The sequence below is a fragment of the Cuculus canorus genome, chromosome 17 (assembly GCF_017976375.1).
Source record: "Cuculus canorus isolate bCucCan1 chromosome 17, bCucCan1.pri, whole genome shotgun sequence".
NCBI classification, from domain to species: domain Eukaryota; kingdom Metazoa; phylum Chordata; class Aves; order Cuculiformes; family Cuculidae; genus Cuculus; species Cuculus canorus.
Window position 1 is genome coordinate 12,363,756 of NC_071417.1, and position 23,982 is coordinate 12,387,737.

Below are 23,982 nucleotides of genomic sequence, written 5' to 3' on the forward strand. Positions count from 1 at the left end.
GGAGGATACAGTGACCCCAGTGTGGTGGGACACGGGGTGTAGGGGTGTCACACTGGTTCCCCCCGGCACCGAGAGTGGGACATGGACACAGTGGGGGGCTGTGGTGGGATGTGGGGGGGGTGACACCACCTGCTCCCTCTCCTCCTGCACCCAGAGGAGGATACAGTGACCCCAGTGTGGTGGGACACGGTGTGGGGGGGGGGTCCCACTGCCCCCCAAGTGGAACAGACACAGAGGGAGAGGGGACAGTGACACTGGTGTGGGACGCAGGGGGAAGTCACAGCTCACACACCACCCCCCACGCACCCACAGTGGGACGCAGAAGGTGACCAAGACACAGTGACACCCCCCCGGCCCCAGAATGGGACATGGGGGGTGTCACACTGCCCCCCAAGTGAGACACAGAGGGGTGTCACACTCAGAACCCCCAGGACATGGGACACAATGGGGGTCACACCCCATGCTCCCCACTCCAGACACAGGGTGGGATTGGGACACTGACACTCGAGGGGGGACACACGCAGCTCCCAAACACCGCACCCAGAGTGGGACACAGGGAGGGGAGTGGGTGACAGCAAACCAGAGCGGTGGGACATGGAGAGGTGTCACACTGCCCCACGAGTGGGACACAGATGGGGACAGGGGGGCTGCTCCCAGTCGCACGCAGAGCAGTGCGGGTATAAACATCGGGAATTTTTATTTAAAAAACCGTCACAACCGTTAACAGCGTCACAGCCGCGGGAGGGGAGGGGGGGGAACGCGGCGGCCCAGAGTGGGCGCAGTGGTTCTCCACAACGGTGAGAGACTAATGCGGGGCAGGGGCCGGCATAATGTTGTGGCCAACATTATAAATACGGAATTATAAATTTAAAACGTTGGATTTTTTTTTTTGTTTTGGTTTTTTTCTGGTTTAAAAAATAAATCTGGTACAACTGCAGCGGCAGGGGGTCAGTAGGGCCGTTCCCGGCGCTCCTGGCGGTGCTCACCCCTGCAGAAAGGCAGGAGAGGGTGCATTGGGGCCTGCACCCAGAGACCCCCGGGGCTGGGGCAGGGCCCTCACTCCCTCCAAACCCTCACCTCCTCACCTCTTTGCCCACCACACCCCCTACTTGTTCCCCTTCCTTATTCTGTCACATCTTTGTCCCCCACACTCCAAACACGTTCCTCCCCTTTACTCCCTTTCCACCCTCTTACCCCAACACTCCAAACTTGTTCCCCCCACTTTGCTCTCCCTTGTTCTGCCCCTCCCACTCCTCCAGCTGCTTGCCCCTGCCCCCCGCAACCTCCTTGCCCTGACACCTCTTTGTGCCCCCCGCCACCCCTTCAGCCCCCACCATCACTCCTTCACACACACCCCTCACTGAACCAGCTGTGTGGCCCCCCTTAACGCACCCCTCTGCTTGTCCCCCCTTCCTGTTCCCCTTTTGCCCCCCCACCCCCTTATACCCCAATCCCAACCCTCTCATCCTTCCACCCCCCTTTCCCATCACCTCGCCACCCCCTTGATCCCCCCAACCCACCCTGGGTGCCTGGGCAGGACCCTGGTGCCACCCCGTCCCCTCTCCCCAGTGCCACCGAGTAGAGCCCTGGCTCTGTCCACCCCTGGACCTACTTGTCCATCTTTCCTGGTCCTCCGCGCCGGCCGCCTCTGCCTCCTCCTCCCATCTGCTCCATCAGAGGGCCGGGGGGACCCCCAGGGCCGCCTCCTCCTCCTCCTCGCCGGCCACCACCTCCGTAGCCCCCTCGATCCATACCGCGGCCTCCTCTGAATCCGCCTCGGTCTCCGCCACGGCCACCTCTGAACATGCCGCCGGGTCCCCCACGCTCCATCAGGCCACCTCCGCGCCCGCCGCGCATCCCTCCGGGGCCACCTCGGCCACGCTCACCACCTGGGAGAGAGGAGAAGGCTCAGGGTGCTCCGAAGGGAGAGCCACCCCGCTCCAGACGCTCCGCCAGCCTCTCAAACCCGGTGGAAGCCGTGCTTTGGGGAACCCAAGCACCGCAGAGAGCGCCTAGAAGAGCCAGGAAGCTCAGCAAGAACTGGGAACTGTGGAAGGAATGAGTGCTCCTGGCGTCCATTTTGCAGCTCAGGGAAAGGTGAAGCTGCAGCAGCTCTTGGAGCTGGGAGCAGCCACTCCCTGGGAAGCCCCAGAGCAGGATTGGGGCAGCGCGCCGGAACGCAAGGTGCCACGCGCTCCACTGCACACGTACCTGGAGGGGGGAATGGGGGCGGAAGGAATCCTTCTGGCTTAGGAGCCTTGCATTGATTACACTCCGTTCTCCAGGAGAAGTTCTGGTTCCCACAGCCCCTGGGTACAAACACTAGTTAGCAAACACTGGGAAGGCATTCCTGGCTTCAGAAGTGCTGCTTAGCTGTTCCCGGGGAGGACAGAAACCAAGCAGGGAAGGAGGAGGAGACACAAAAGCAGGCCCCGGAGCAAGCCTCCCGACTCAGCTCTCTGGCAATGACACTAGCTCTCTCCCTCCCCACTCCGCACGGGACAAAGGGGCTTCCTCGGAAGGCCTGGCATGTTATGTCGGGAAAGGCCCATTTGTCCCAGGCAGCATCTCAGACAAAAGGCGCTTTGAGATGAGAGATGGCTGTAGTCACCACAGTGCAGTGGCTGCAGAGGTGCCAGGCTCACGTGGAGCTGCCGGAAGACGCGGGCAGCACGGGCTACTTACGGATTGGGACACTGCCAGTCGCCAGCTCGGTGCTGGACGCTCCCACCGGACGGGTTTCCCCTGGATCCCCGCGGTCCTCTCGAGGAGAAGCCACCCCTGTCTCCTCCACCTCTGCCTCCCATCCGGCCCATGGGGCCGCTTGGGCCACCGGGACCCCCTGGGCCACCGGGTCCCCCCGGACCTGGCAAGGAAGTCTCTGTTAATCCTGGGTGGCAGCAGCCACAGCAAGAGGACGACGGGGTGCAGCTGGGTGGGTGCTGGCCGTTACCTCCACGGAGTGGGGGAGGCATTCCCCGCTGCTCCCGGGGTGGCATCCCACCTCGCATGCTGTTCATCGGGCCCTTCTTCCGTGCCAGGCTGACTTTGAGTTTGCTCCCCTGGAAATCCTTCCCTAGGAGGAACACGAAGGAATGGCATCACTGAGTGCTGCGTGCTCCACTGCTTACGGCAGCTCAGTATCACACACAGCCGTTAACCACACGGAACACTCTACCCGAGTGTCAGGAAGAGCAGACACCCGTGGCATTGGGATAAACTCCTGCTACTCGAGAGAATAGGCAACAAAAACTCAGACAATGAAGGACAACCACAACCCAAGCCCCATGCGTAGCTGTTCCAGTCAAAACCAGAAACTTCTTCGGCCAAAGCCTGACAGCCTAAGCCAGCCCTGGACCATCTGATCCTCCTCACACAAGAATTTAGTTCCAAAATGGATAACAAAGTGACTCCATCCAAAAACATCCCCCTCCACTCACCATCAAACCATTCGACAGCCGTTTTGGCAGTAGATGGGTCATCATAGGAGACAGTGGCATCACCTTTCGGTTTGCCGGTTTCCTTGTTGATGTAGAGGTTGATCATAGGCTGCCCGGTCCTCTTGTTCACCTGGCAAGGCAACAAAGCACCACCTCAAGTCATCGCCTCCATAAACCGAGTGCGTATTTAGTCTCCTCTGCTTTTGCCTGAAGGCCAACAAACCCCGTTTTGGCAATTCCAGAGTGGAAAAGGGCTCCTCTAGCTCACCATGGGTGGCAGCTACTGCCTGGACAACCCAAGGAACAAAGGACCTGGCATCAGACAGCACTACCTGGCCCAACAGGCCTCTCCATGCACACCCAGAACTGAGCTGCAGTCTCCCCACATCTTCCTCTGCTCTCCCCACCGCCCTGGCGCCTCATGCTGCCACAGTTCCCACATCAGCCAACCCACAGTCTTGCTTCCTCCACAGCTGCACACACTGGCACTTAAATCCCACTGCTGAGGGACGAAGGTTCTTTGGGAAAGCTTGGGCTATGGATCAACACCAGGCTGTTGTCACCGTACTGCCCAACAAGCCAGGGACCTCCTGGAAACGAAGGGCTAAAGGGAGATGAGACCCCTCTGCAGGCAGGGAGGTGGTGGGTGATCCCTTTTCCCTACGTTCTGCTTCACCTTGACAGCCCCGCACTGCTTGAAGAAGTCTGCAAGATCCTCGAGGGTCACATTATCATTGAGTCCCTGCACATAGACGGAGCTGTTGTCTGAGTCCTCATCCGGGTCCATGGGAGGGCCTAGGAAAGAATTCAGGGCATCACTGCAGGGTGAGGAAAGGCACTGACATAACCAAACAGAGAGCTTTCCATCGTGTCATCCCCTCAGCCAGCTGCACCTTCGTTCTCAATGACCCCATGTACAAATGGAGAGGAAAACACAGGCACCGAGAGCGGGATGTTCCGACACCTCCATCTTTCATGGCCTGCATCCCACTGCCAACCTGGCCTGGCTGTCCCTCCTGCCACAGACAGACAGTCCCCACCCTGCGCTGAGGGAACAGCGGAGTTAAAACCGCTTAGTTATAACAGGAAACACCCAAAATCAGAGGTGAGGAAGACCCATGCATCCTTTGGACTCCCACATGTGGACATCCAACCCTCTCGCTATGCTAACTCCCTCTTTCCGCAGCACTGTGCTGAAGCTGGAAGGCTGACGCATAAGTTCCAGACACGCCTGTGCGGCAGGAAGGAAAGAGCTGCACGGCAGTCAGCCAGGAGTGGCACAAGGGGAGGCTACTGGACAAGCGCACACAAGCTCCGGGCTAGGGCTGCTTGGGAAGGGCTTTCTGCTGGACTCAGGAGCTGCAGAGCTGCTCCCCAACTCCTGCAGAGAAGGGCAAACATCTCACAAACACGTGGGGTTTTCCACCAGTCCAGCTGTTTGGATGAACTGGGAACTGAGAAAGCAATGAAACAGCCAGAAAGAGGCTGTGAACGGAGAGCATCCTGGTGTTCTACAGACAGGGACGCCACAGGGTGTCTGCCACCCTTGTCTGGAGCAGCAAACAAGCATAGAAGTCTCCACGAGCGCAGGAGAGAGCACGAGCAGTTACTGGCAATTACCTAAATCAAGGTCCGGTCCTTCTTCCATGTGTCCTGCCGGGCGGGAAAGAAGCACAAGAAGCGGTGTTAGTGCAGGCCTTGCAGGCTGCAGAACCGACACACACAACGCTATCTACTGATAACCGCCCTTCGACGGCGCTGTTAACTCCAATTGACCTGCGCTGCACAAACAGCAGCAATGCACCTCCGCCTCGCTGACCGCCGTGCTACCTTAGCAGCCTTTCCAAACGTTAACCACTATTACTCTTTAGTTTAATGCTTTACCAGGCCAATCAGTTTTATGTTCATTAATAAAAAGTTACTTTACAAAAGCACAATTTATTAAATCCAAATCCATTTAAACGTTCCCCAAATTACAGAAGCGGTTGTTCAACTCGGTTCCGAGTTACGCTGTGTCCTGTAACCACATACCCCTGGGCATTGCCGGCTGTACCCGTTACGGGCTCGTTGCATATGTCATTTTAACCACTTAAACTAATAAAAAAATTATACTTTGTGCTAAAAACTGACTGCCATTTTTTTTTTTTTTTAACACTATCCATTGTAATGCTCAAAAACTTACCACCAGGCTTATTGAAGCCACCTCGCTCTCCAGCGCTGCTGGGGGGATAAACGAAGAAATGAAGGCCTTTCCCTTTACAAAGCCAGTACCGCTCGGAGCCTCTGCGGCTCACAGGGAAGAAGGGCACTGGCTAAAACATCTCCAAACAATGCATCTGTCTCTCTCTCTCTCATCTCGGCACTATGCCTTTCTTCAGGGCAGCTGGCTCAAAGCTCCTTTACACATAACGCAACCTCGCTTGTCTGGTTTAGGACACCACTTTGCTGTCGGTACCCTTGCATTACTCGTACGGGTATTATCAGTGCAATACTTGGCAAAAAAATGGGTTTTGAGCATTATAAAATTGGGTTTTTTCGCTTCAGAGAAATTGTGAGGTCGTTCACTGGGTCAACTCCCTCCCCTCTGTGTGTACATAAAGGTGCACCCTCGGCCCTTGGCAGCACGGGAGCGGAATGAGCCCGCGGGTCCCTGACATTAACAGTTCAAAAGAGAGCAGACAACCACACGCGATGCCTACAACACAGTTCAGATGACATTTCCGCTAAAAACCTCGGAATAAAAGGCATACATTCAGGTCGTTACTGAATTTAACATGTCTCTGTGGAGGGCGAGCTTACAGAACAGAGTGGGGGGCTTGAAGGCCTGGGGTGCAGCTTTGTGGACACAGACCAGACGGGCAGATTTCAGCAGGCGCCAATGGCAACTCACTGCTGTGGCTTCCTGCAAAAGCCTGCGGCTGAGGCCGCTTTTGAGAACTGGTTAATTAGGAAAATGCCACCTGAAAAGGCTTTTTGATGTTTCTTGGCTCTTTTTTGGAGAGACAAAAAGCTGTTTGGAAGGAGACGAGCAGAGGAGGGAGAGCACCGCCTATTTTCGAGCAAGTATTGCACCTCTAATACTGGAGAAAAAGAAGTTGTCAATACACAGTTTCAAGCTGTTGCATGCAGCTTTGCCTCCTTTGGTTAAAGTACACACCATTTACGTAATGTCTCTCTCGTTAAACACATAGGTTTACACGTTTCTTTAACGTTACACAATTCTATAGTAGAATACCTCCTCTTGGTTTTATTACCAAACAACAAGTACGCAGTTACCAAAGTTACAGAAGGATTCCATTTATACAATGAATACACATTGGGTTAAAAATATCCTATGTATATTTTTCCTCTCCATATGGACACCGTGTCTAGTCCCACTTTTCATTATGCTGCCGGCTGAGTACTGAGTACGGGTACTTTTTAAGTATTGAAGTGTATACAAGGCTCTCACTTTGTAACCTGTAGCATATAAATGCGACAAAGCATGTTAAAAAGTTTCCATGTTTATAACAGCCAATGAAAATATCAAATAATCGAGTCAACGAAAAAGGGCAGGTGAATAACATCGAGCTCCTTACCTGCTGGAGGCACTGAAATCCATCACCACAGCATGATAAGAGGGGCCGAGTTGCCCTACCTGCTCAGGGAAGGCCACCTTGTCTACGGACGGCACAAAGCCTGCGTCCGTAAAGCAGGGCTCCCTGCGTAACCGCCTGCTCAGGTGGAAATCACTATGTACGCAATTTAAGCTCGGATTAGGGGGTGAAATCAGAGACAAAGATGACAACACTTTTGCATGAGAAGCTCCGAAGGGGCTAGAAATTTTCAGATGTGATGATAGAACATTTCAAGTGCCTACATCTACTTTAAACCGTTAGAGATAAATACATCATGGGTGAAATCTTTACGCAGGACTGCAGAACTTGGTTCCGCTTAAGCCAATTGAAGCCAGTGTCTCTCTTCTGTTTCCATGCACTGGTAAGTTGTATTTCTCTGCTAAAGATTTCATGCCACTTCATTTCGCCAGAGCTACGCAGAACAGGACCTACAGATTGCCCGACTCTAGTTGCTACAAGGTTGTAAAACACCGTGAGGAGTTGCCTATCAAGGAGAAGCTGCCATTCCAGTTGCCCTTGCCAAGCAGCAGGGCCAGCACGGTGTATCCCACACCGCGTACACCTTGGGACACTCTGCGTAGCTCTGTGCGACAGCGTGAGGGGATGGAACACACACAAAGCTGCCTCCTCCTTCTCTTAGGAGCCTTTAGGATTAGCCCTCCTTCCTTGCCGCTAGTGAAACAAACAGCACAGACAGGGACAGACACCGCTGACCTGAAGGCACAGGTTTCCAAACCAGGTTTGGCCACCAGTTAGAATGGCCAAACTGATTCAGACCACCTCGAAGCTCCGAGGGGGAGCAGTTTGGGCAGCCATACGATGTCTTTGCTTTCTCAGGGTCTTTCCTCACGCACAGCCAAGCTCTAAGCGTTCTGGCCGCTCGGAGTCATGGCTCTGACAGCAGCAGCCTGCCCCAGGCACAGACGTAGCTCGTGTGCCAAGGTGAAGAGGCTGTCGGTGTAACACAGGGCTAACAGGAGGCTTCAGCCCTGCATGTACCTGAACTGCCCAGATCCCACTGCTGAGGGACAGGGATTGACTCCCGGACCTGGCGGAAGGTTTGTGTGTGTTCCAGCCACAGTTACTGTTAAACCCCACAGAGGATTTCACCTCTGCACGACCATGAAGGGAGCTGAAAGTTCCAGGTTTAGCAACACCCCCAATCCCCTCTCGGGGCCCCACCAGCTGCAGGAAAAACAAAAGAGATCCTGCTCCTCTTTCCCCTAGGATTATATTTCCATGGATTAGAAGCCATGCTGCTATACAGCAATGATCCCCATGGAAGTGCCGTTGGGAATGTCAACCTTTCAGTCCCTTCTTTCCATCTCAAATCCTACGGGTAAACCAGAATTAGGTAAAAGGAGAAAAGGTTTGCTCTTACCCCATTCCACCGCGTCCTCCTCCCCGCCCACCTCTGCTCATGCCTCCGCGATCATATCCCCCTCTTCCCCTGCCCCGGTTATCAGGGCCGCTCATATTCCGGCTCTCTCCTGGGCCTGAGAAGCCTCCAGATTCCTGTCCGTATACGTTCATGCTGCTAGGATGGTCCTGACGGAATGAGCCTGAGGAAGTTGGTAACAAAAATGTTAGGGAGTTGCAGATGAAAGGGGCTCAACGCTCCCCATCCCCTTTTTAAGCCCTTTCGCCTGCCTTCAGCATCAGAACACAATCACAACAATTGGTAGCTACAGTGCTCACAGCAACAGTGTTAACTTAAGGAGAGATTGGCCGCTTTCTGTTTGCCAGTTTAAGTTAGGCCCTACCAACAGGACATTGTTCAGCCTGGAGAAGAGAAGGCTGCGAGGAGACCTTAGAGCAGCTTCCAGTACTGAAAGGAGCTCCAGGAAAGCCCCCTCTAGAGATATCCCACCCTGCCAAGGGTAACGGAGCCTGGCCCTGTGCTCTGTACCCACGCGGCTCGGCAGAGAGCACTCACTCTGCTGGCCGTAGCTGCTGCTCTGCTGGCTGTACTGGCTGGAGGCCTGGCTGTAGGAGCCAGTCGGTGGCGGGTAACTGGTCGGCGGGGGCTGCTGCCCATAGCTGCTCTGCTGGCCGTAGCTGCTCTGCTGGCCATAGCTGCTCGGTTGCCCGTAGGTGCTCTGCTGGGAGTAAGTGCTCTGATCGTAACTGCTTGGCTGTGTGGAGGAATAGCTAGAAGATAAAAGCATTGGAAAGATGGGAAGATGAGCCAATTCACTGACAATATGCATTAGGCTGCAGAAGGCAATGCAATTATGAGCCATATGTAGTGTCGTAAACCATTTAAAAAAGGCAAAGTCATTCTATGGAGGCCAGGTCAGTGGTAGGAGCCAAATAACCTCGTAGCCTGCTAAATGCAAAACCCAGCGTGCCTTCACAACTCCTGCCTCTAGAAAGAGGGAGGACAAAAAACAGCGGCAACACAAGCAACTGGCTCCCCTTCTGCCTCGGCACTGGGATATTTTCAGCTGATGGACAATAACTCAGTTCCCCTCTCGCACACCTTCGGCTTTCAGTATTTCAAAACATACACTTCAGAAGTCATCAAGAGTGTATTAAAGATGCCTGAGGGGAAGAGGTGAGCCAAAAAGGCAAAAGAGGTCACTATAACACACTCTGTCTCTGTCTTACAAACGTTTGTCAATGCCACCTCTCGCTACTGTAGGTGTGTATGCAGAGACACTTCTGCAAGCAGTCATCGCCGTGTCTTCCCGGCGTACATCAAGAACCACATCTCCCTCCCCGAAACCTCTTTTTCCACTTGTTCATTTAAAACCCCTTGGACAAAGGCTTTTTGTCCAAGCCAACCGGACAGTCCCCGCACTGGCCGCGGAAGGCTGAGCCTGCCAAGAGCGTTACCTGGTGGGAGGGTAGGAGGGCGGCGCGCTGACCGGCTGCATGGGGTAGCTGGCGGGCACCTGGGGGTAGCTGTAGTTGCTCTGCCCGTACCCCAGGCTCGGCTGGCTGTAGCCTGTTGTACTTGATGGCGGCTGGCTGGTCTCTGCTGGTTTGCTGCCATCCTGGGGTCTACAGAGCAATTTGGAACAAGAAAATGTTGGTGCAGACCCCCAAAGGGCTCAGATCCCTTCCTGATAAGGGACTCAGATTCCACTCGGATCCCTCCCTCACAAAGGGCTCAGATCCCTCCCCAAGGCAGAACAGATCTGCCTGTTTCTTCGGGCAGTGCCACAAGCTGGCAACACGCAGGTGTCGGTGGCTCTGGGAGCAGCTGACAGATGCTTATTAAACACTATGCATTTTAGCACCTGCAGACTGGGTATTTGCACACCAAAGGCCCAGGCAGCATCCTGAACAGAGAGCCCAGAGTCCCACGGCTTCTGTCCGCTGGCTGTGTTATGAAACCCAAGGCAAGGGATTTAGACTTTGGCTCTGGAACGAGCGGAGGACATGGAATGGCCAGGAGAGCGGTCAGCAGCGCTGCCCCTCCAGCCGAGCTGGTTTTGTACAACGGTTGGCAGCGATTCATGCAAAAGCAGCCAGAAACTTTGTTGGTTAAATGCACCATTGTTTGGTTTAGAATCCAGTGCAAGCAGATATCGCCCCATATACGATATCCGATGAAAGGGAAAGGATGTTGGGGGTTGGACTGGATGACCTTTAAAAGTCTCTGCCAACCCAAACCACTCCATGACTCGGTTTAGTATTAACTCTCAAGGCCTGAAAACAAAGAGAACCCTTTGAATGCGACTCACATGTCCCTTTCTTTCCTATTTGTCCCGTGCTGTTAAAGATCTCTTAAGTGTTTATCAGAGTGGAGTAAAAAGAGTTAAGCTACTTTTGTTGTATGAGGTGGGAAAAAATGATTTTAAATGATGTCAGGATTCACATTTTAAAGTGCAATCAGCCAGACAGGGACAGGGCTGTGCCAAGCTCCGCCTTTCCTTACCAGAGTGGTTGCTACAAACATCAGGTAAATGAACAAAGTGGTTTCAACTCGCTACTAAACAAGTTTCCATTACGTATTCTAATTCTTTCATATCCTGAGCAAACAATTAATATAAATATACTATTCAGGGTGCCCAGACATGAGAGATTGAAAAAGGAAACTGTCCACAGCCTGTGCATCCACTCAAGAAGTCACGGCACGTAACAGTATCCTGTCTGACCCTGTGACTCAAGATCCATCAGCCTGGTCCATTTTCTGTTCCACATTGTGAGTCAAGAGCCCATTTTTGCTGCTCGGTTGCTCTCTGCGTCTCCCACTAACAGCGCTGACTCACTGTGCCAGCACAGAACCTACCTACGCAGCTTCCCCCGGCCCCGAGACATGACGGGATTGTGTAAAGCACAAGAGGCAGAGCCAAGGTGCAAACAAATCCAGTAGCCCCAGCTCAAGGCAGAGCCAGCAAAGACTCAGAAGGATGCGGAGTTACCTGGCGGGAGCAGGCGCTGCTGGCTGCTGCCCATAGGCTGGGTAGGCGGGCTGGGTGCCGTAGGCAGAGGGCGCGGCGTAGGAGGCCTGGGTGGTGGTCACCGTGGCGGTGCTGGTATCGTAGGCGGCTGTGCCATACCCTGGGACGGGCTGACTGTACGCCGGCGGGGCGGTCGGTGCGCTGTAGCCTACGACAGAAACAGCTTCGGTTTTAGTTCGGAGGCCTTCGCTTGCCACATTTCAGAGCACAGTGCATCTGCTGGCGATTCATCATCGGGTACAGCACCGATTCCACCACAGCAGAGATACTGCAGGTAACCCAAAGTGATGAACTATCCCATGCCACCCTTCGCCTTCCTTGGAAACCCCCTGCCCTGGAAAGCCTTACCTACAGCCCCACCTCACAACCAAATTCACACTCTGGGGAGCTCTCTGGAAGCCACCCCACAGCTGGTTTTGTTCCCATCAGCACCCCAAAGCTGTTTTTGTTTACAGCTACCAAGGTCAGAGCTACCATAATAATGTGCGCACCGGGCAAGTTCAGGCATGAAAAGACTCCTGAACACAGGAAGACCAAACAAAGCTCCCGTTAGCTCTGAAGTACAAGAAATCCCATCGATTTCAGCTGTTTTGAACAATAAAAGCACTAAACAACACAAGGCTGGCTTGACAAATCTTTCTGAGCCATTTATGAAGTCTTACCCTAAATAAGTAACTTTGAAAACAAAAGAAAAGCACTTTACTTTGGCTTTAACTGAAACAAAAGGTCATAAAAGACATGAGGCACCTCCTGATGTTTTATGTACCTGGCTTTTCTTAGTATTTCAGTTCATTTTATGTATAAAGCCTAGAGCTCATACATTTATTTCTGAAGAGTTTGACAATATCCAAGATGCCAAATCAGTTCCATGTAAATCAGTCATTCCAGCTGCTGCCACTGTATGATTTACCTGACTGTCTGGCTTGTCACAAAGGTCAACCACGAACCCGGTCCTAACACGGTAGGTTTTTTTAGTCAAGAACCTGGCAAGCAGGTTTAAATATCAATTAAAAGTTGTGTTAGCAAAGGCTAAGTTACTACAAATATAAACTCTCCATTGCCAAAGAGCAGCCAACTGGACTGAGTCTTACTGATGTGTTATTAATTGCAAGCAATTAAGGTAACAGCTTCTCCACTGTTTCTTGTTTTTAATAAACATAGGAGACTTGTGACTCTTTCTTCCGCAATTTAGGCAAATGGTGCTGCAGCTTTTTATTTCAAATCCCTAATTTGCAAACCAAATGCACTTCCAGTAGAATGCACTGAGCAGCAGTGGCACTTCCACATCTTGCCAACCCTGCCACAAAATCAGGGCCCTTCCCATCGGCTCTCGGAATCAGCATGTAGAGAGGAAGGGAAGTGAGAAGAGGAAGTTTGCACAGCACACTAGCTACAAAAACAATCCTCAGCTTTCCATCCCAAGCGTCAGTCTGGAGTCTTCCGGTAAGCCTCAGGGTCCTGACGAAGGGGATACAGGTCTGCCCACTCTTGGCACCTTCAACAGCTCCCTATGAGCTCCTGCCCGCTCCTACAATCCTCATTCCTCCTGCCCTGGCCCCCCATGCTTGTCACGCTGCCCCCCTGCTGCTGAATGCCATGGGCTGCTCCCACACCGCGGGGCTGCTGACCTGGGTACACAATAGCAAGAGGGAAACCTGGTCTCCCAGCAGGAAATAACTGGCATGAATCAGCACATCAACTTTCATTGCGGTTATTCCTTTTCGCTGAGAAGCTCTCTGAAAAGCAAAGTCCTGTTCCTGGCTGAGAAGGGGGAATGGGGTGATACTGAACAGCATAAAGTGAGGACGATTTTTACAGCCTTGGACACATTATACAGTCCACATGCTTAAAACTCAGCCACCAGCGTTTCCATAGAGAGCACCGACATCATGGGAATCCTTATTTACCCCGGCAGAAGCTTAACCACATTCTAAACCAGGCTGCTGCCTGCGTAAGCACAGCCTGTGGTAAGTGCCGCCGAAGCCACAGCCTTGCCCCAGACTGCTCTTGTCGGACTCGGAGCCACAGCGCAGTCCTCCCATACCCGAGACCCTATCACACAGCACCAACCTCTCTGATCAAGCAAGCAGCAGGTTTGCTAATGCCTAGCTCTGCACTCAATGGGATAAAAGGGAGGGAAAAAAAATCCCGAATTTCAACGCTCTAACAGAGCATTTCCCTTGTGCAAGTGTGCTCAGCAGGAAGGGTTTGTATCAAAGAAAGAAAAAGCAGTGATTCAACATCCCCCGGTCTACATTTTCATTTCAACAACTTGGTTTATGTACCATGAAAATCCTCGAGAGCTGTATTTTGAGGGAGCCTTTATGTTACATTCCCACCAGTCAGAAAGATAAATGGTGAGTTCTGCACAACAGACAGCGTGAGAGAAAGGCAACAGAAGAACTTTGATCACCTGCTTTAGAAATCCAGCTATGTGGCACAGTTTCCTCTCAATGCATCCAAGCCTGCAAGCAAACCCTTACTGAAATCGAGGAACGCTCAGGTAGAGGGAACCATGCAGATTTGGTCCTCATAGAACATTAACTGAGAACACTGGATTCAAAGAGATTTATTCTGAAACAAGCAGGCCTCATGTTAGCCAGCAGCAGGTTTTGAAGGCTGCTTCCTGACACATGCAGCATTCAGAGGCCCCCACGGGGTCTGTGTGTCCCAAAGAGCCAACTCCTGCTTCGCACGGATCTCCTACTAGCGAGGGTCTGGAGAAAGGGACGCAGAGGCTGCCCTCTCTCTGCTCTGTTTTGGTACAACAGACTGTTGCGGTAGCCAAGGCAGCTATGAGTGTATTCATTTCAATTCTAAATACATGAGAAACTTAAAATACACATAACCCCGAATTTCACAGAGACTGGCTGTCTTTAGAGAGCAATTCCCACTTAGCTCCTTAAACAAGATTCATACTGGAACATTTGAAATGATGTCTTTGCCTCAAACAAGATCATTAGAGAGTCAACAAACCTCACAGACGCAGCCCTTTATTTACTCTTCATGCTTGTGATTAAAGAGGAAACCGTGACCATGGGTTTGATGGTGTCGATGAATCAGGCAGTTGCAGAGGAGCTTGCAGACTCCCGAGCTCCCCTTCTCCACAACTAAGTGACATGGGGACTCCAAGACACCTTTTCCAGCAGCTGCAGAGAGCGCAGCCTGGGCACAAACTCTCAACTGGGGTGGCCTAAGAGCCAGCACAAGGCTGGGGCCTTGAGCAGCTTGGTCTAGTGAGAGGTGTTGGAATTGGATGGTCTTTAAGGTCCCTTCTAACCCAAACCACTCTAGGAGTTTATGATCCTATGGACAGCAGACTGCTTAAGACAGAAAGGTCCCCAGGCAGGTTACAACAGGCCTGACCTGAGGGTGGAGGGTGGCCCTGGGCCATACTGGCCCTGAGGTGATGCAAAGGAGTCATCCCTCCTGTTTCTGAAGAGTCCAAGAGGGTGTATCCACACAGGGTTTGAATTTCCTGACCACAGCAGCATCTCACCCCAAAAATACGCTGCTAAGACAAGAAAAAGCACTTTGCTCTTCAGTAATTGCACACAAAAAAAAGGCAATGCCTAGGAAAAACAAACTGAGATTCAACCGCAAAACCTGCGCAGCTCTTTCAACATGAAGCTCTGAGCTCCAGGCAACACCCTGGGCTTTGTTTAGTACGGAAGGCAGAGAAAGAGAGAGAGAGACACTCTCAGCGCTCCCGGTCTCATTTGCACAGTGCTGGCTCCACAAGGAGAGGCAGGGGTAGAAAGAATAATTCAAGCTGGCACTCTGCCTGGAGAGCAACACCAACAGGTTCTTATGAGCCCTGCAGGACTGGAGTCAACAGCAAGGATGAAAGGACTCAAAACAGTTCCAAGAAAGAAACTTTGGAAGCCCACGAATCCTTTTTTGCTGCCCATTTGTGTCCATATACTGTAAATGAAAACAACAAAAAGATGTCCGATATTCAAATGCCATCTAACTGAACAGACTATAAAATAATACTTCTCTCCACCTCTTCCATGGGAAACATTCCCCAATGGCTCCCGTGACCAGATCATACATTCATAGAATCGTTTGGTTGGAAAAGACCTTCGAGATTGAGTCCAACCATACCTGTCCACTACTAAACCATATCCTTGAGCACCCTGTCTGCTTGTCTTTTAAAACCCTCCAGGGACAGTGACTCCAGCACCAAACTCTCCTGAATATTCAGTCCAAAAATACCAAAACTGAACGATGTCACAAATTTCTTTTGGAAATTAAGACAGTCTTATTTACAAAACTCAAAAAGCACAGGTTGGAACAGTTCACAGTGCATTAATGAATATATATCTGGGATAATGAATATCTAGGATAGATGCCGGCCCTGGAAATTCAACAACAACATGGAACATGCAAAGGTGGTGGGCAGGAGGACTGGATGTCAAACCGTACCGTCTACCCTTCAGAAAGCAGCATGACAGGGGAGTTAGATTCACCCAAAACGCCTCATCATGGCTGTCGTGGAAGTTTTATCCCTAAATGATGCCACTCAGAGACTTTATAGAGACGTGGGGATGGCAAACAGCACCGCAGCCTGGAAAATTCTTACTGATGCTGTGTGTGCTCTGACACTGGACGTTTTTAGTGCTAACCTAAAGGGTTAATGCCACAAGTTTATACTGGGATAAGACAGCGTTTTCCATGCAAGAGTGAGCGGAATGGTCAAACCTGTACTTGTCCCTTCTATTGTGGGAAGCACAAGACAGAAAATAAGCAGGTACGCTATCAGAACACATCGCTCTGATGGGTTTGATTCTCGGGCAGCCCAAGGGCTGAGAAGCAGCCAAGCAGTGTAGCCGCACCACTCACGTCTGCTTTGCTCTAAGCACACTCTGCAGCCATGCTTAGTTTCACCACACAAACCAGCACCAAAAAGCTTCCCTGGAGAATTAAACAAGCGCGTTTATTCAATCCTCAGCCCATCTGCACCTTCCCATCCTTCTAACCTGCCCTTCTCTCCAGGAAGGAAGCCCCTCCTGCATTGGAGCTGCCCACAAGAACTCAGCATGGTTTGAGTTGGCTCTCCCCCTGGGATCAGCGGGATCAGCCAGGTGTGGGAACTCTTACCAGTGGGAGGCTGCCCGTAGGAGGTCGCATACGCGGTCTGCCCGTAGGTTGCAGTCGTCTGGGGCTGCGTGTAGCTGACGTCGGTAGGTTGTCCATAGGTTCCATAACTCTGTTGTCCGTACGTCTGCTCCAAAGATGACACAGATTTAATTCATGGACAGAAAGGACACACAGGCATTGCAGAGACACACAGAGACTGTTAAGGATGTTCCCAGACTGTTACGCAAGACACTAAAAGCAATCACAGCCAAGGCTACTCTGAGTTTGGGTGCTACAGCAAATTTCAGCTCAGATCTGTGATGAGGATACAATGCAGCTTTTCCATGCCAGGAGCAGACGCACAGCCTCGCTTGTTTTCACCACACACCTTTGCTCTAAGTAAAGAAAAGAGGAAAGCATCCGTCTCCTTCTGACTGCCTAGGTACCCACTGGCACTCACAGGAACCTGAAATATCGGAGTGCCCAGAGGGCAGAACCGCACAAAGTGAAACAAGTCAGCTACTTCAGCACAAAACTGCTTCAGTGCTCAAGAAAAGAAACCTATTTAAGGTTTCAGTGAAGTTCTTCTGAATATTCTTTATATCCACTGGCAAACAGTTTGAAAAACGAAAGTTTATGGAGACATCCAAGGATGGAAGCAGCAAGAGCATCCAAGGGCTTGGCATCACCAAACTATCCTGGTTCCAGCTACTCCCGTCCTGGTACCTTTGCATCCCAGTGCCCTCCTGGTGTCAACTTTCAACTTGCACCTCATCTGGAGCTCATTTTCAAGCCCAGACTATCACTAAACAACCGCTCTGCCCCTTGTGTGGCGCAATCCTGAGACAACGCCGCAAAGCAGCTCCTCAGTGGTGAGCCAACCGGCAGCGAAGGGCAGCTGGATTGCCACGGTTTCACCAGCCTAAGAGCACCCTCAGTCCCACACCATGGACCAGCCGGCTAAACTCCGGGCACCAGCCAACTTCCAGCAGCTTTGTGAGGCCAGTGGCTTTGTTTGATAAAACTCATTACAGCTTAAGAAGACAAGCCTTTATATCCAGGCTCCCACAGGGACTTACTGCCTCCTGCAGGAGCTCAGGACCTAAACACCTTCTGGGATCCAAGCCTGTGTTAAGTGTCCCTGAACCCAATCCACAGATCTCAACTGAGAGTGGAAAACTTTGAGCAGACTGAACCCTGCTCCGTCCGTGGAAGCTCGCTACATCCAGAGGCAGGGAATGCTGCAAACCTCCCATGGCGATCTGCCTGTACCTGAGTTTAGCTGGGCAGTTCTAGCCTCATGCAGGAGGAGGTTGCTCCTACACTTCCTGCACTGCTCACGCCTGTCCCTCCATGTCACCTGCACATTCATTAGCAGTTCTTGTCTCTGTTCTGTCTCAAAACGCTCATTCAAAATAAAAACCACCATCACCTTCATCTGAGCCGTCCCAAATGCCAAGGCTGAACTTGTAACCCTGACTTTTTTCCCCGAAGGGCCTGACCCTGCTGCAGGAACACGTGCAGCCTCACCTGCCCGGGACTGGCAGCAGCCGGCAGCATGGCAGCGGGAGCCTCAGCAGATAAGGGAGTAGCTCCTGCTCGGCCAAGCTGTAGCCACAACCAGAACAAACCGATCTGAAGCTGCTCAGTAGGGCTCCGACAAGAGAACGCAGTGGGGCTTATCTCTGTAACACAGACATAACTCTGGGACAGCAGGATTTTCCCTTCAGAGACCTCCCTGGAGAGGAGAGGGAAAATGAACCCACACCACTTTTTAAGGACAAAAGTTTACCTTTGAAGCACACTTGGAGTGTGTTAACAAATATGGGTTTAGTAACCTGTATTCTAAGGATTAAAAGTAAGCACTGTTTAATTAACCTCTTAAAGATCACCATCATTGCACAGCACAGCTAGCTGAGAGTTTGAACAGTTTCAGCAATGACACCTCCATGAAAACATCTATTTCCTCCTCTGCCCAACCACTGCAACCTCACAAATGGCAAATCCCTCCTTTTTTTTTATACAGGTTTTTCTCTCCTACAGCGCTGAGAACACCTACAACATGGTGATGCTGAGCTTACACCAAGAATTAGGCTTTGAGAACCCTCCCAACAGTCACCTCAGGCTCGGACGCACCAACAAAGATGGGCAATGCCGAGGCTCCCTGATGTCCTGGTTGTTTTAAGGAAGCAGCTCGGCTGGGCAGGAAGCTACACAACAAATTTTAATGACTTTGTGGCTGATGCTCAGTGTTTTTTCTGTGGCAGGTAGAACCCTGTGCAGTTTCCTGTGTGAGTTTACATGTAATTCAGCAGGAGTGACAAACCCGCCCTGCATTTTACCTGGGTGGTCTGTGCATATCCTTGCGCTGGCTGAGGTGCGTACGCGCTGTAGCTGCAAAATGAATTTAAAAGTGTTTATTAAAGACATTTATAACGCATTCCTGTATTTCTGGCTGGTGCAAAACACATATCACAATGTAATTTTCATGTATTCAAATAGCTTCTGTTGAAACAGTGATAGAATACAGAAGCCAAAGGCAAACTATTGGGTTTGCAAACATCCCCGAGTGAAGATTTAACTGCAGTTATTCTATACTTACATTACAGCTTTTGAAATAAAGGGGATAGGGCCACAATGCTACTCACCCCTGCTGAGCTGCAGCTTGGCTATAGGTACTGTAATCTGCAAGAAAAGAGAAAAAAAAAAAAGGTTGACAAAGGCTTAACAAAATTAACAGGGTAAGAGCATGGCAGCTGGAATTTCCTCCTGCAGCTTGAAAGAGCAGCTATAAACTGCTCAAAATCCAGTGTCAAAAGAGCGTAAGGTAAACGCACTTTTTCAGTCCTTCTGAAGGAAACAAAACCTCTCTTCCCTTCCATTGTTACCGCTGTAACTTTGATCTCAAATGACCCCACTTTAATTTAACCCAAGGGGGGTAGGAGGAGGATGTTTTGTTCTGGAACAAAAGCAACACTGGGGCTGACACTGGTTTCAAGCAAGCACTGAGGTCTGTAGAAACCACCACGCTTCCCTCCTGTTTAACTTCCAAGGACACAAACAAATGGCTGGGGAGTTCTAACACTTGTCCCCTAACAAGGTTTGAGGCTGGCACCAGCAATAATTACTTCCCAAAGCCCCAATCCACGCCAATTGGATGCAGAGAACTGAAATCCTGCAAATCCAAGCAGAAGGATCTGTAGTGAACTGGTTGGCTGGCGGGAAGGGAAAACGTATCCACATGGCAATTACAAGGCTATATTTGAGATGATTACAGCTCCTAAATGTATGCTTTCCTTCCAAGTCACCAAGCATTCCAGTCACTATACAAAAGTCCAATCCATCCCTCACACCACACCTTGCCAGTCAGACTCAAAGAACTGCTGGGTTGGAAAAGACCTTTGAGATCATTGAGACCAACCGTACCTCTCATTCCAGCTCTCCCAGGACCACAGGGGTCCCAAGGACAGAGATCAGGAATGAGTTCAGACCTGGCTCTCGGGCCATGGCATCTGCAGCAGAGCCACAGCCCTGTTCAGGAAGCATGCAGGTGTTTCCACCACAATCATGCCTCGAGGCATGCAGATCTCATTAGAAAATGGAAGGTTATAGATTTGAGGAACCCAGCTGCTGACTTCCCACAGCCTCCAGTCATTCCTGGTTGTAAGGAATACTGACCTAACGCCTGGATGGTGCTGTTTGCAGCTGAAGGTAATGGAGCGCCAGGAGCAATACTGGAAATACTGCTCTCATACACCAAACCCCCCTGTTCCTTGAGGACATGGATTCATAGAATTGTGGAATGTTTTGGGTTCAAGTGACAACTCTGCCATGGGCAGGGACACCTCCCACTGGATCAGGGGCTCCAAGCCCCATCCAACCTGGCCTTGAACTCCTCCAGGGATGGGGCAGCCACCACTGCTCTGGGCAACCCGGGCCAGGGCCTCCCCACCCTCACAATGACATGTTTCTTCCTAAGATCTCATCTCTATCTCCCCTCTTTCAGCTGAAAACGATTCCCTCTTATCCTATCCCCGCACTTGCTGATCAAGAGCCCCTCCCAGCTTTCCTGGAGCCCCTTTCCGCACTGGAAAGAGTCATCCCTAACACAGCTCTTCATCGCCCCTCCATGCAAGCTGCAGCTTTTCCTACTTTGCACTTCGCTCCACAGATGCCAGAGCTCAGACCCTGGAATGTGTGTCCATGGACAAGGAAAGGAAGTGCCCTGATTCTGGCAGGGATTTTTGACAGATATTATTCACTCCAACTTTGTATCAGAGCACAGAATTCACTACACAAGGAAGATGATCAAAACATCACACACAATAAAAAGGCATGGAGCTGTTCTCCAAAGTCCTCCGCACTCCGAGATGCAGAGCACAAGTTGTTAAACTGCTCTGGCACTACTCCCGCTTTCTTTACAGGTTGGCATGTTTAATATTGAAACACTTAGCTTGGTAAATTCCGGGTCACTGCTTTCTTGCTTTCAGTCTACAGGTGGTTCTGAGCTCTGTGAAATTCTGAGTGCTAAAAACCATCAATGCCCATTCCCTCTTATTCACCTTCACTCTTCCACCATCTCCTCACACCCTCCAGCCACTGGACCTCCCTGCTCCTCATTTAATTCTTATTTTCTGCACCTGGTTGGGTTACTGCAGCCCTTCAGGCTGTTAAAGAACAGCCAGGCTGGTGAGTATGGACCACTCAGTCTTCCACCCCTTGCTGGCAGTCCCTGCAACCCCACCGCACTCCAGAAGTGCTGCCAGCTACGCACACACTCTTCTGTCCAACACTCATCCCACATCCCTTAAGTTCCCCCTCCGTAGGATCTAAATCAGGTGTTGAATCATAGAATCCTGGAATGTTTTGGGTTGGAAGGGACCTTAAAGCCCATCCAGTTCCATCCCCCCTGCCATGGGCAGGGACATCTCCTACTGGATCAAGGTGCTCCAAGCCCCATTCAGCCTGGGTTTGAATCTGCAGTTTGTCTCCCACAGTCCCTCTCTTCTAATTTGCTCAAATTTAGATTAACACAAAATGCTAAAGAAAAATATTATGGTTCATTAGCTAAAACCATCTCCAGGCCTTTATTCCAGTGGGAAATTAATCCTCACCTTTCTATATCTCCAGGCTCAAGAACACAACTGCGCAGCCTGAAACAGCAGCTCCCATGGAAGAACATTTCCATGCATTAAGTGGAAAACCAGCTGTATTAAACTCCATTTAGCCAAACCCACTGGCACATTTCTTTAGTAACTCTTCCCCCTACCCCCCGAGGTGATACCTGCCCTATTCCCTCACACTCCATGTCCTGGAGAGCTCTGACCTCCAGCTGCTGTAAACATGGCTGGCAAATTGCTCCCTTGACCTACTAGCTGTGGCCCTGGAGTGGAGGGGTGTTTCCTTTGCTAGTTTTATTCAGAGGTCACATTTGTAGCACAAACCACCCCAAGAAGCCAGAAGAGGCCGAGCAGTCCATGGTGGGGACCAGGATCTCCTGACAGAGCGCAGCTCAGTGCCCTCAGACCCCTTTCACACACTTCAAAGCCCATCTAGTTCCAACCCCTGCTTTCCCACCCTCACAGGAAAACATTTCTCCCCAAGATCTCATTTCAACCTCCCCTCCTTCAGCTGAAAACCATTCCCCTGCCCCTGCACTCCCTGATCAAGAGCCCCTCCCCAGCTTTCCTAGAGCCCCCTTCTGTACTGAGAGGATTCAGATCTAACACAGCTTTCCTCTCCTCCTCGTCCCTCCATGCAAGCTGCAGCTTTTCCCCCTTTGCACTTTTGTCCACTGAATGCCAGCGCTCAGACCCCACGCTGCATGTCAACGGACAAGGAAAGGAAGCACTGTGACTCTGGCAAGGATTTTTGACAGGTATTAATTACTCTCACCTACTCCTCTCCCAAAGGTCTCATCTCAAGTCTCCTCTCTTTCAGCTTAAAGCCATTCCCCCTTGTTCTATTCCTTCATTTTCCCCTTTGTTGGATTTAAATCCAGGTGTCGAACCATGGAACGCTTTGGGCTGGAAAGGACCTCAAAGCCCATCCAGTTCCAACCTCTTACTAGATAAGGTAGCTCAGACCCCCATCCAAACTGGTCTTGAACCCCTCCAGGGACGCGTCTGCAACGACTTCTCTGGGCAACCTGGGCCAGGGCCTCCCCACCCTCACAGCAAAATATTTCTTCCTAAGACCTCTTCTCAATCTCCCCCCTTTCAGCTTCAAACCATTCCCCCTTGTCCTATCCCTTCACAGTATTTAAATCCAGGTGTTGAATCACAGAATGGTCTGGGTTGGTAAGTACCTCAAAGCCCATCCAGTTCCACCTCCTATCATGGGCAGGGACACCTCCCACTGGATCAGGGGCTCCAAGCCCCATCCAACCTGGCCTTGAACACCTCCACGGATGGGGCAGCCACGGCAGCTCTGGGCAACCTGGCCTCGATCCGGGCTGGGGGCGGGAGGCCCTGAGGCCGCGCGGGAGCCTCCACCGCAGCGCGGGGCCCGCGCCCGCCGCCCCGCCAGCCCCAGCCTCCCCCAGCCCCACTTGTCGCCGCCCCGCCGGCCCTCCCCGCCCCACAGGCCGCGGCCCCGCTCACCCGTGGACGCCATTTTCTCGCCTTCCTCCTCCGCGCTCCCCGCGTCCGGTCGCGCCGCCGCCCCGCGCTGCGCATGCGCCGCGGGACGCACCACTGCGGCGGCGGGGGAGAACGCGCGCCGAGACCTCACGCACAGCTGAGTCCTAGCCGCTCCGCCGCTCTCGGAGCTATTCTTCCTCTTCACAAAAAAACCTACAGCTCCTCGGCTCGGCGTCGGCCTCTCGGGAGAGCTGTTAAACGGCGGTGCTCTGCGCTGCGCACCCCCCGCCTCGGCCTGGGTTGAGTGGTTCAGCCCGCGGCCGTTGGTCCGCGTCGCGCAGGAGGCGCGAGGTGAGGGAGGGGGCGCGAGGGGCGGGGCCGCGTGGCGTCATCGCGGCGCGCGTCGTATCTGCCCGAGCGCGGGCGGTGCGCTGTGACGTCACGGGGCGTCACGTGTCAGCCGGGGAGGGGAGCAGAAGGAAGGATGGAGCCATGGAGTCATGGAGGCGCTGAGGCGGGAGGGCCGCGAGCTTTGCCAGTGCGACCATCAGCCCCGCCCCACCGTGTTCTGAAGTACCACAGCTGCACGGGGCTGGAGCCTCTCCAGGGATGGAGACTCCCCTACTGCCTTGGGCAGCCTCTGCCAGGGCTTCACTGCTGACAGTGAAGATGTTTTTCCCAGTATCCAATCTAAGCCTGCCCTGGCACAACTTGAGGCCATTTCCTCTCATCCCATCACTTGTTCTTTGGGAGCAGAGCCCAGCACCCACCTCACCACAACCTGCTTCGCGGGAGCTGCAGAGAGCAATGAGGTCTCCCCTCAGCCTCCTCTTCTCCAGGCTAAACAGCC

The 23,982-nt window shown here is 52.1% G+C and overlaps 1 protein-coding gene across 3 annotated transcripts; it reads right to left on the bottom strand.

Moving 5' to 3' along the window:
- Window positions 1-691: 691 nt before the first annotated feature.
- Window positions 692-23,421, bottom strand: EWSR1 (EWS RNA binding protein 1). 3 transcript variants are annotated; one of them, XM_054082537.1, is made up of 17 exons: window positions 23,154-23,421; window positions 19,200-19,236; window positions 18,894-18,945; window positions 16,573-16,696; window positions 11,431-11,617; window positions 9,896-10,063; window positions 8,994-9,208; window positions 8,439-8,619; window positions 5,623-5,660; window positions 5,061-5,093; window positions 4,117-4,235; window positions 3,441-3,570; window positions 2,954-3,076; window positions 2,686-2,866; window positions 2,212-2,309; window positions 1,613-1,889; window positions 692-988 (listed from the first exon to the last, which is right to left on the bottom strand). In XM_054082537.1, exons 1-17 carry the CDS (start codon window positions 23,164-23,166, stop codon window positions 949-951), a joined length of 2,016 nt encoding a protein of 671 aa, XP_053938512.1. In that variant the 5' UTR covers window positions 23,167-23,421; the 3' UTR covers window positions 692-948. The 3 variants fall into 3 exon arrangements, with proteins under 3 accessions (XP_053938512.1, XP_053938511.1, XP_053938513.1); XM_054082536.1 differs by having other exon boundaries at window positions 5,623-5,657; window positions 23,154-23,270; XM_054082538.1 differs by lacking the exons at window positions 692-988; window positions 1,613-1,889; window positions 2,212-2,309; ... (3 more) ...; window positions 4,117-4,235; window positions 5,061-5,093 and having other exon boundaries at window positions 5,513-6,899; window positions 23,154-23,271.
- Window positions 23,422-23,982: the final 561 nt, after the last annotated feature.

What these genes read in the sequence shown, in the direction of transcription:
- EWSR1 (XM_054082537.1), bottom strand. An exon ending in GGCTGTCGAATGGTTTGATG is followed by an intron (nt 3,077 to 3,440) that starts GTGAGTGGAGGG and finishes TGTTCCTCCTAG; the next exon opens with GGAAGGATTTCCAGGGGAGC. An exon ending in GACTGGCAGTGTCCCAATCC is followed by an intron (nt 2,310 to 2,685) that starts GTAAGTAGCCCG and finishes GTTTGTACCCAG; the next exon opens with GGGCTGTGGGAACCAGAACT.